Source organism: Rattus norvegicus, chromosome 10, assembly GCF_036323735.1.
Source record: "Rattus norvegicus strain BN/NHsdMcwi chromosome 10, GRCr8, whole genome shotgun sequence".
In the NCBI taxonomy this organism is placed as follows: Eukaryota; Metazoa; Chordata; class Mammalia; order Rodentia; family Muridae; genus Rattus; species Rattus norvegicus.
Window position 1 is genome coordinate 105,307,368 of NC_086028.1, and position 11,669 is coordinate 105,319,036.

Consider the following 11,669-nt stretch of genomic DNA (forward strand, 5'->3'; position numbering starts at 1 on the left):
CCTGTATTTTGTTTTTGGTTTGGTTTGGGTTTTGTTTTGTTTTGTTTTGTTTTTTTTTTGTTCTTTTTTTCGGAGCTGGGGACCGAACCCAGGGCCTTGCGCTTCCTAGGTAAGCGCTCTACCACTGAGCTAAATCCCCAGCCCCTTGGTTTGGGTTTTTGAGACAGTGTTTCTCTGATACTGGTAGCCCTGGCTGTCCTGCTTTGTAGACCAGGCTGGCCTTGAACTCAGATCTGCCTGCCTCTGCCTGGGATTAAAGGCTGTGAGTAAAGTGATGTGGTTGAAGGGCTGTGTTTGTAGTTTTGAATGAGTGTTTACAGTGTCGATATTAGGTGAGAGGCAGAGGCAGGCAGATCTCTGAGTTCGAGGCCGGTCTGGTCTACAGATCGAGTTCCAGGACAGCCAGGGATACACAGAGAAACCCTGTCTCAGAAAACAAAAGCAAAAAAAAAAAAAAAAGGCATTAGTGACAGAGTGTAGTGTGTGGCCCAGAGCTGCTTGAAGGGTGCCAGGGAGGATTGTCTGCCTGCTATGCTATGAGGCCAGGCTCTCTCCCTCCAAGTCTTCCATTCAGTGGTCTGAATCAAACCATGTATGGCTTCTAAGTCCTGGCAGGAAACCCTGGAAACACCAGCAAGTAGCCAGAGTAGCCAGTCCCTTCTGCAAACACAATGTGTACCTGTGCACACATGGGGAGGGGGCAACCAAGCAAACAGGAGGCTTTTGGCATCTATGGTCCCTGGCCTGAGGTTCTTAGGCATTCTAGGATACATAATGCCGGGACATTTGGATTCTGGACATTTTGTTCAAAGCTCTACACCTACTCAGAGCCAAGCTTGGTCAGGAATGTTCAGTCTTCCATAGGTCGAGGACTGCCATAGTTACCCACTTTATTTTGTGTGTATGAGAACAAAGTAGCCCAGGAACTTCAAAGGAAGGGCACATGGAATGCATCCATTTGTGGGATACAGCAAAAGAGGTCAGATGTATTTTCTTTTTCTTTTTTTGTGGGAATCAATCCCAGGCCTCTGATCCTACACATATCCAACAGGGATGGGTGACCACAGGTGTTGAACCTGAGTTACTGAACACACCAGGTCCAGCATGGCCATGTGGGGGGGATTTGGAAATCCCTTTGTCTCTTTAAGCCTGAGAGAGGCAAAGCTCTCATCCAAGAGCCCAGGGGGTTATGGGTCTGTAGAGGGGCACAGAGAAATGCTAACATGAGGTCAACGTCCATCCCTCTCTTATAGATGAGGTCACATAGCCTACCTGACAACATTGGCAAGTTTTAGAAGGAACAGTTCATGGATGACTGGGGCGATGACTCAGTGGGTAAAGGGGTCTGCTGTGCAAACAGGGGGATGGACCTGAGTTCAGATTCCATACTCCCACATAGAAAACCAGTGGCTGTAACCCCAGAGTTGGGACAGGGGCAGAGGCAGTCAGAGCCACAGAACTCATTGACCATCCAGTCTAGACAAATTGGTAGTCTCCAGCTTCCGTGGGAGAACATACTTTTAAAAATAAGGCTGGGTGGGGGTGGGGATGGAGATCTGAAGAGATGACTCAACAATTAAGAACACTGACTGCGGACTGGAGAGATGGCTCAGCGGTTAAGAACACTGACTGCTCTTGCAGAGGGCCTGGCTTTGGCTCCCAGCACACATGTGATGGCTCACAACTAACCTGTAACTCCAGTTCCAGGGTATCCGATGCACTCTCTTAGCCTCTGCTGACTCGAGGCACACACATGGCATGCATGCATACATGCATACATACATACATACAAACATGCAGGCAGGCAGGCAAAACAACCATATGTAAAATAAAGATTAAGTCTTAAGAAAGAAAAGAGTGGAGACAAACTGAGGGAGACATCAGTGTTGAACTTTGGCCTTCGAATGCACACACATTTGCCTGAATGCTCTTGAACACACACACACACACACACACACACACACACACACACAGAGGCCTTCAAATGCATACATATTTGCCTGAATATGTTCTTGCACACACACACACACACACACACACACAGGTCTTCAAATGCACACACATTTGCCTGAATGTTCTTGAAAACACACACACACACACACACACAGAGGCCTTCAAATGCATACACATTTGCCTGAATATGTTCTTGCAAACACACACACACACACACACACACACACACACACGAGAAAGAATCCAGTGAGACCACAGTCTTTCTTCACTCTTTACTGTGTAAAAATAAACTTAACAATTCATGTCATCTCAGCAAGAAAATGGGAAAAAAAAAAGCGAGGGTACCAGTATAAATAGTGCACTTCCAGAATGGCTGATGGGTGTGGGTTTACCCCTTTGATACTCAAAAGGCTGCAGATTTGTATGAAAAATGTACAGCTTTGGTTAGCAAATAATGAAAAAGTAAGATACATCGATTCTTCCGTATTTTACAATATGTACATTGTAACAATATCAACTCTAGGGGGCGGGGGTTGCTTTTTTTTTTTTTTTTTGGCAAATAAGACAAAATTGGGACTCTAAGTATTGGGCTTGTTTCTCCTCAATGACTTGTTCCCTTTTGAACAAATTGCACATAAGTCCACTGCGCACAGAAGCAATACATTTCCCCATTGTTAGCTGAGTAAGTTTACATGTTGTGTTTTGGATGAAATCATGAACGCTTCGAGCCACGCTCGGGTTACTAAGGATGCTGTACCCTTATGTTAGCCAGAGTGACCCTAGTTTCTTCTACCAAGCTCAGAACTGGTATCCAAATTCTCAACTCCTTCCATGTAACCATTCAGCTCCAACACAAAGAACCCACCATCGAGGGAGGGCCTATCTTTTTAACCTCCTGGTCCCCAACACACCTTCAAGATCCAGCGGCCCCTCATCAGAACCCATTGGAATGACTGTGAACCTCAGGCCGGCCTGTCCTTCCCCCCTCATTGCCCACAAGACAACCCCTTGGTCTCAGGTCCCAGGGCTGGTGACGAAGTGATCTTTGCAGTCTTAGAAACTAAGTCGGGAGTTCTACAAAAGGAAAAAAAAGCATACAAAAATGTATCTCTTTCTTCCAAAATACACTCTTTCAGTCCTACATTTTGGTGGAGTCTGAAAGTATTTTTTTTCAAGGGAGATAGATATACGTTGAGATAATTTATAGGTTTGTCCTATCCTTTCATAAAAATACTCTTGTTTGGTAATAAACTTTTTCTTCTACAGTAAGAGAAATAATACTGTGTTATCAAAAGCAAGAAGGCTTACGATTCAAGTGAGCTCTCAGCCTCTAGGGCCTGGGAGCCTCTGTGGCAGCTCTACCACCCTAATGCCCAGGGTGCTGTCGGACACCATCGGCAGAAGCAAACACTGTCTCGACAGTGCATTTTATCTCTTATTTTATAAAATGGCTTACCTGAGAGAGGCATGTATTATTCAGTGCAAGAGGGAACATCGATCAGATTACGGAGTCGATGGAAAGTATGCGGATTAGATTTGCGGCTGTCATTACGTTTCTCAGGGCCAGCCAAGTGCCAAGTGTGAACACAGTGACGGAGAAGAGGGCTTGGCACAGACTCCAGTTAGGGGCAGGGCAAGAGCTAGATGTCAGCGTCTGTCCCTGGCACCGTGGGTGCCGCAGGGGAGAGGAGAAGGGAGAGGGGCTGAGAGATGAAGGGACAGAGGCAGAAGCATTGGGGTGTGCTCTGCCCTCAAAGCCAGGGCAGAGGATGGCTTGTGGTCCTGAACGGACAGCTCCCACCCCACCCGTCAGGGTGCAAGTGGTCTGGGGTCCGAGTTGGCAGGGGCTGGGGCTGGGGCTGGTGGCAGGGGTTGGCAGGAGTACACCGGCCACAGCCGGCTCTGGGCCTCGCCTGGTGGTGGCTCCCAGAAGGCTAAAGTAAGTAAGGGTGGGGCTCGATCTGGTCTGTAAAGTCAATTCAAAGCTGGAGTTCTCTCTCCCAACCATGGGTACCATTCAGGCTTGTTCTCAACCTAGATGTTAGAAAATGCTTCTTGCTATGTCTGGGGAGGAGGGGGAGGGGAGAGGGATGCTGGTCTCTCTCTCGACCTCCCCAACACCCCTGGCTTGCTTACCCAGCCGTATTTTTCAGTAGCTACATGGGTGATCACAGAACACTGGGTGGCATTCAGCACACGAACACAGAACCAGAGAAGTCCATGCAGGCAAGGAAGGAACACGCGTCGGACCAAGGGAGCAAGGAACACACCACCCCAAGGAACATGCAAACACAGAAGATCCCCGCAGATCCAAGGATGCCACAACCCGACGGGTGCTGAGGAAGCACAATTATCTAAGAAAAAAAGCCACTGCTTGGACAAGGAGGAGTGGAGCACAGCCTGATCCGCACCCTCGGAGAGGGGATGCGCCACAGAGCGGTGACCGGGAACCGTGCAGACGCCCACAAGAAACAGCGACACAGACAGTACACAGACAGACACGGATGCACTAGATTCAGACACAACATGGACCTGTGTGGAAGGAGACAGGTGCCCCTGGAAGGAACAGCAGGTGGAAAAACCTGCTCCTGATGAGGAAGTTAAGTGTCTGCAGCTGCAGACGAGCCAGGCAGTGCGTAGGTTTCTAGAAAGACTTGCCAGCCTTCTGCTAGTCAGGTTACTGGAGATGTCGTCCAGGTGCCATTGGGCGTGTGCCCGCAACATGGGGGAACAAAGCGAGGGTCCCCCACACCTGGACACAACCTCCTTAGCATTCCACAGACACGTGCGCGCACACACACATATTTCGTCCCCCTCCTTGGAAGGCCCAGAAGGGGGTACCCTCGTGCTACTTTCAATAAGAAAAAGCCACGGGCTCAGTGTCACAGGCCGGTGGCCGGTGGGGGCTGCTGCCCCATGAAATGCAAGAGTGGATGGCAGGCCCCACCCTGGCCAGCAGGCTTCGCATGAGAGGTTTCTGAGCCCCTGGCCCCTGAGGGGTCTGAGCTAGCTCACCTGGGCCTGGGTGTGCTGGGGGGAGGGAGTATGGCTGTGAAAAATGTTTTCCCACGGACTGTGGGTCAAGTCTCAGTACCCTGTAGAGTTGAGACCAAGCACGTGAGATCCCCACTTGAAGCCTCTGGTCTCTTATTGCCAGAGGGAGGAGGAAGGGTGGGTGCCAAGGCCCGGTGTCCTGGGACTCTGGAAGGGCACTCTCCTCTCAGAACCACTGGGCTGAAGTAGCTTTGGAAACTGAAAGGGAGTAACAGATCCCTTGATAGATACAAGGAGGCAGGAAGGCCAAGGGTAGGTAAGGAGCAGTCCTGGGGTAGAGCTGCTGAAGGACCCACCTCTACCCTCAGATGACAGCAGACAGCAGACGGCCTGATGGGGGTATGGGAAAGGGACGATTGGCAGGTGGTGCCATCCCTGGACAACCAGCCTTTAAATTTCAGAGAATCCACTTATCATCCCAAATAAAGATTCCCGTGGAAAGGTCCCCCAACCTTAACAAACTTGTTGACTTATGTCAACAGAGACCTATGTCAAAGAGGTCTGCAAACAACGATAAATGGGTGTCCGAGGAAGCCGAGCCAGCCCCGAGGCCCATGGGCAGCTGACCCATCAGGAAACTTACAAAAATCGCAAAGAAAGAAGGGAATGAACTACCTCATTTTAGAAGAAAGCCTCCCCTACGCACATACACACACATTCCCACACACACACACACACACACACTCTCTCTCTCTCTCACATAATTCTGCATTGCCAAAGCTGATACTGCCTGCTTTAGCTAGGCATGCCCGGGAAATAGAAGGGCCCTTAGGAAGAAGGGGCTATCCTTGGGGCCACAGAAGAGCCGGGACTGCTTCATGTGCACAAGGAGGACAAACCAGGCTGTGTGCGTGTGCGTGTGCAGGGGCCATGACCTTGAGTCATTCCTGGGGGTTGGGGGGGAGGGAGAGAGAGGATGGGTCACTGCACAAGCAGGGTGGGCAGGCGTCGGGGGGCGGGGGCTCAGCCCTAGCCTGAAGCCTTCAGTTGATCTGGCGGCAAGCCTCGAATGTCCACTTGGTGGCTCCTCCAAAGATCTCGATCTGGGACTCAGCCCAGGCGATGACATTGCCAGAGAGGGCCTTGCTGCTGCAGGTGGCCAAGTTGTACACCTCCCCGGGGGTCAGCTTGCGGTCCCAGATGTTGAAATGGGCTAGCTCACCCACAAACGCTTGGGTGGCATCAAACCCTCCGCCTAGAGTGTCCTTTGGAGAACAGTGAGGGACAAGAGAGACAAGGGGTTGGCTGGGTGACAGAGAGGCCTAGCTGAGCCACCCGCTGCTGAGGGGGAACCTGGTTATCCCTGCCTCCCTCCCCGTCAGGGTCTCCTCCCTCCCCTCACCCTGTACTGTTTTCTTTCCTGTACCTGTCTCTCCCTGAGAGGAGCCCAGGGAAGGGATTGGTGCTAGCCCACTCTGGGTACAGACCATCCCTCTGGGGGGTCTTGAGATAACCACCCTTCACACCCAATCTCCGGGGCAATAATTAGTAGGGGTTTGTCGGGAGCTCTTGGCAGCCAGCAGCTGTGTCTCCGATCTCTCTCAGACACCCTATCTGCCGGAAGATGTCTCAACAGGAATGGAGGATGACTTCCTGCCCCTCATCTCCCTCCCAGCCTGTGCCCAGTGGGAGATGAACCATTTCACAGGAACTAAATTATTCATCGCTAAAAGTGGAACTGGGCTTCCCATGCCAAAGAGAGGCCCTGCTGCAGTTTCCCAAGAGTGCTGGGACCTGGGCCCACTCCTACAGAGCTTGCTGAACTATGGTATAACTTGTCCCCGGCACACCCCCATGGACACACACACACACACACACACACACGCGCGCGCGCGCGCACACACTCCCTCCCTCGCCCTCTGCCCAGGTCAGTACCTGCTCCTGGCCTAGCACCAGCACACCCTGTGGTTTGATAGGGTGATAGGGTGCCAGGTTCTCTCCATTGCCTCCCTGGGTGCCATCCTGATAGGCCTCCCAGACCCCGTCCCGGGTGGTCCAGGTAACGCATATGTGGTGCCACTTGCCGTCGTTGATTACAAAGGGCAGCTTGGCCACCTGGGAAGGAGGAGGACACACATTATGGACACCGTAGCCTGGTGCTACCCAGATGCTCGTAAGTTCCGCTGCCATGCCCCTCACTCCGTTTCACAACTCCTGTGGGGCTGGTACTGAACTCTGGCAGCACCATCCCTTCAAAGGTCCTTAGCATCTTCCAGCCCCACCCACGGATGTGCCAAGGATTCCCACTGGTTATAGCAGCTTTGCCAAGGAGCCCTCAAGACCCATCTGGACACACCACCTCCCTCTCCCCGAACATGAGTTTCTCTGACAGTGTATCCCTGTGAACTTCACTGCAGCCTCAGGCCTCCCCACCAGGTCTCTTTTCCAGCTTCCTACCCCTAGGTCAGCTAGGTCTTCTGGTCTACACTGACTGCGGCCAACCCCTGCAGAGAACCTCGGTGGAACTATAAAAATGGCTCAGACCGACCTGAAGCAGAACCGCACACCCTCATCCACCCTAGGCAGGGGACACATGACAAGTCAGACCCCCACAGGGACTAGGAAAAAAAGCACAGCGCATTCTAGGGTGCGGCGTTAAAAGCAAGAGCCTCTGATTCCATTTCTAGCCAGGTTTGAGCCCTTCGTTTACTACTGGTGACCACGCATGGAGGAGGGGGCTGAAAGCTGGCAGCTAATTCCACTAGCCCGGAAAGCAATGTGGAGCTAAGCTGCACTGAGAGAAAACTCTCCTCTCCTGGGTGGGAGGGGGCTGGCCTCTTCCAGGGAGGGACAAACAGACAGGTCTGGACAGCCGGAGAGTCTCTAGAAGCATTTCATGCTCTAGGGTATCTACAGTCGCCAAAATGGAGAGCCCAAGCCAGTCAACCAGCCAGTGGAGGAGGAGCCAGGATATCAGCAGAATGGACTAGAACATTCCCAGGACAGTCCTCCGCTCTCCCTCCTTCCTTCCCTCCCTCCCCTCTGCTGGCTAAGGCCTCTTTCTGGAACGTTCCAGCTCTCCCTGTTCTTTTATGATTGCAGGTGAAGACAGACGTTCCTGCCCATTTCCAATCTAATACAGCCTCCACCTCCCTCAGCCTCTCCGGGCAGACATTTTTTCTGAGAACCACAGCCCCAATGAGCACCCCACGCCCCAGGGTTCTAGAAGACCCTCGGACCCACATGCTCTGGTGGGGTGTGGGCACACAGCTCTGATGACACACCCCAGGGTCCTGGGTGAGCCTTGGCCTGTGGTAGCATTACCTTGTCGTTAATGAGTATCTCCATGGGGTTGTTGCCCCACTCGATGAGGACCAGCTCGTTGGCCTGCCCAGGTACAGCATAGGAGAAGGGCGTGCCCACTCCAGGTGCCGCGCTGGACTTGAGCCACATGCACACAGTGAAGGCGTACATCTCCGGCAGGCTCTTCTTCACCTTGGCATACATGTAGTTGGTCCGCAGTGGGAATGTCAGCTGAAACTTGTCTCCGGGTCGATTGTCTTTCTGACCTAAGGAGGACAAGTGAACCCTGCCATCTTGTACCTTGACCAAGTGCTTAGGGTATGGTTGTGTCTGGTCCCCATCAAGTCTCGTGATGCAGATGGGGCACAGGGCCAGCTGGCAAAAGAATAAAAAGCTGACCCGAGGTCTCTGCACTCTGGGCCTTGCCAGCTCTTGATGCCACATGGTGCCATCCCTGGGGAGGCCAAGGTAGGGGACGAGCACAGGACAGGCTATGAGCCTGCTGCTGGGCTGCAAAGTAGACACGGAAAGAGAATTGGGCCTGCTTCAGTGCACACTGGCCAAGTGACTGAGGTGTGGCTGTAGAAGAAGGAACCAGGCTAGCTCCCCTCTGAGCGGCCCCCCTGGGGGCCGACCTGATTTAGATGGTGTTGGTGTTGAGAACCTCTTGACTGTACTGGGCTTGTCTCTCAGTCTCCACCAGAGACAGGCATCCATCCCTACAGCCTGTGCCCTCCACTGAAGCCAGGGTACGCTGCAGTCAATCACTCAGTCCTGTGCACAGCTGCAAGGACCCTTCAGGGGGAGTTGCAGGCCTCCACCAGCTCCCATAGGGAGGCTGCCTGGAACCTACTGAGAGGCAGGACAGCAGGGGAGATCAGCCTTCCTTGAACCAGGGCCCCCAACCAAGGTGATGCTTTGAGGATGCCACATAGCCTCTGATGAGCTTTCTGGAAATTTGGGCTTCAGGCCTGGTCACCCCATGACTGCTAACCAGCATCCTATGGGAAAGTCTAACCCTCTCCTCCACCCATACACTTCCTGTGGCTGGCCCTGGGCTTGCTGTGCCTGATCCTCAGGAAAACAGGTCCCATTGAGGAGTACACAGTTACCCTTTTAGAGCCAAGGAATGCACCTGCCTTGCAGGCTCATGGCTGTACCCCTGTCCCAGGAAGAACCTGGTCCCGGAATTTGGAGTGACTTCTAGAAAGCAACAGGACAGGACAGAATCAATGCCAACCACCCTGAAGGCAAGGCAACTGATCAGGGCTGATCCTTAGCTCAGACCCCTGCTAATTCAAGCTCTATCATTTGGTGGAGGGTAAGGGGCAGTCCCAGCATCTCTCTAGAGTGTTTTCCCTTCCTGAATCTCCCACCCCTCCCTTCTCAGGTTCCTCTTTCCCTTGATGTTTTTCAGTTACATAACGAGCCTTAAGATGGCACTGTTTAAACCCATCCAGCACATTTTGCAGTCCGAGCCGGGGTCACGTGGCCCCGCTCCGAGCTGGGCTGCCCCCTCCTCCTCTTACAACCTTGTTTGATTTCTATGACTTCAGGGCACACAGCTCATCACTACCCCCAGGCAGGTGCTAAGGCACCAACCTGAGTTCATGACCAGGGCAAATGTGGGCAATGCAAGATGGGTCACTGTGAAAAAAAAAATCGGTTGAGGGCTCAAGGTAGAGAGAGAGGGACCCCGTAATCCTGAAAGGACACCAGAGCTACTGGGCAACTGGCAGAAAAGATACCCAATGGCCCCAGAAAGCTGGTGTCCAGGTCCCTGTTGGTGACAGATTCCAGCTGAAGCAAGGCTTTTATTACCAAGGAAGGCTTGAGCCAGAAACAGCTACTGTGCGAAGTTGCTGGAGATTAAACAAATCAGACTTGAAAAAAAGATCCTGCGAGTGTCCTGACTGTACTGTACAATCCCTTCTTAAGCTCTGCTGCGTCCCCAGAGAGGTATCTACAGCCTAGGAACTGGGCAAGAAGCCCTGACTAGGGAGGGATTACAGAGTGGGTCCGGGACAAGAGGCCAGGGCAGGGAGTAGGACCCAGGCAGGGACTCTGGAGACAGTCGAGAGCATGCAGCATGCCCCCCTGAGCCCTTACCTTTCTCCAGCTCGCTGATCCGCTGGTGTAGGGAGGTCAAGGCGCTCTCGATCTTGGCCCTTTCCTCTGTGTCGTTCTTGGGGCCCCCTTTTCCCTCCTCCAGAGTGTTCACTCGAGACAGCACCTGCCGCTCCAGGTCATCGATCTTGCTCTGCAGCAGATCCTTGAGGCTGTTGGTTTGGCTGGAAGAATTGAGGCGGCTGTACTGCTGCGGGGGCACAAGGGCAGGGGAAAACCACACCGTTAGGCGTGCAGCCCGGACCGTGCGCGAAGGCCCGCGACGCGGTCCCTGGGGCGATTGCGGGGGCGACCTGGAGGGGAGCTCCAGCGAGTGGCAGCCCTCGGTGCCCCGCAGGGTTCGAGAGGCGCCCGTCTCGCGTCTGCGCGCCGAAGAGGCAAGGAAAGAGGGGCGGGGGTGCCGGGCCGGGTCGGGATGGGGTGGGCGAGGGCAGAAGGGCGCACAACGCGGAGGGGAAACCGCAGCTCACGCGGACCTCGAGGTTCTCCAGTCGGGTTTTGAGGGATTGCAAAGTTTGCCCGAGTTGGCTGAGCGTCTCCGAGGCCGGAGTCCGGGACAGGTCGCCCATCGTATTCTTGCCCGAGCCAGGCTGCTTGCGGCCGCCGCCCGACCTGGCCTCGCCCGGACCCGCGTCCAGGGTGCTCTGGCTCTCGCAGCGGCCAAGCTTGGTGGTCAGCTCCCTGATGGTCTCCTTCTGGCTGAGGATGGTCTCCTTCTGCTGCAGCACGGTCTCCCGGAGCTGCAGCACATTGCTCCGAAGCTCCTCCGCGCCGCCCGCGGCCACGGACGCGGCACACATGTCGGCGTCCACCGGCACCGAAGTGCAGATGAAGCGGGTCGGCCCGAAATCCTGGGCCCGACTGCCCAGGAGGCAGAGGGCGAGCAGCGCACAGGTGCGTGCGGCGCGGCCGGCCAGCATGGCTGCGGACAGTTGGAGCACCGGGCCGGCTCCGCTCCGGTGGGGCTCGGGCTGAGACCGGGATCCGGCTGGCTGGGGCAGTCGCTCCGCAGGCGGCCCGCGCTCTTGGCACCCCGCTTCTCCGCTGCACGGTCTTCTCGGCCGCGCTCCTCGGCCCCCACTGCCGACTGCGCTGCGGAGCCCGCGCCTTTTATGCAGCCGCGGGAGGGGCCTCGGCGCCGCCGACGTCAGCGGGGGAGGAATCCCGCTTTAATTGTGTGCGGACCGGCCCCGCGGCGCCGCGGGGGTCGCACGGGAGCGCGGCTGGAGCTACCTCGGCCCTCCCCATCTCGTCCCTCCGGGATCCGCCACCGCCCCCTCCCACCGCCTCCG

At 54.5% G+C, this 11,669-nt stretch overlaps 1 protein-coding gene across 1 annotated transcript; it reads right to left on the reverse strand.

The window, feature by feature from the left end:
• Positions 1–2,210: 2,210 nt before the first annotated feature.
• Nptx1 (neuronal pentraxin 1) lies at positions 2,211–11,462 on the reverse strand. Its single transcript, NM_153735.4, has 5 exons — positions 10,854–11,462; positions 10,360–10,567; positions 8,272–8,516; positions 6,883–7,062; positions 2,211–6,212 (listed from the first exon to the last, which is right to left on the reverse strand). Exons 1-5 carry the CDS (start codon positions 11,295–11,297, stop codon positions 5,991–5,993), a joined length of 1,299 nt encoding a protein of 432 aa, NP_714957.1. The 5' UTR covers positions 11,298–11,462; the 3' UTR covers positions 2,211–5,990.
• Between the last annotated feature and the right edge of the window lie 207 nt (positions 11,463–11,669).

Bases quoted from the DNA above. Each gene is read 5' to 3' on its own strand.
- Nptx1 (NM_153735.4), bottom strand. From the start codon at position 11,297: ATGCTGGCCGGCCGCGCCGCACGCACCTGTGCGCTGCTCGCCCTCTGC. The intron at 8,517-10,359 runs GTAAGGGCTCAG...TGTCCTCCTTAG, and splicing joins GATCAGCGAGCTGGAGAAAG to GTCAGAAAGACAATCGACCC. The intron at 6,213-6,882 runs GTACTGACCTGG...TGTTCTCCAAAG, and splicing joins TGGTGCTAGGCCAGGAGCAG to GACACTCTAGGCGGAGGGTT.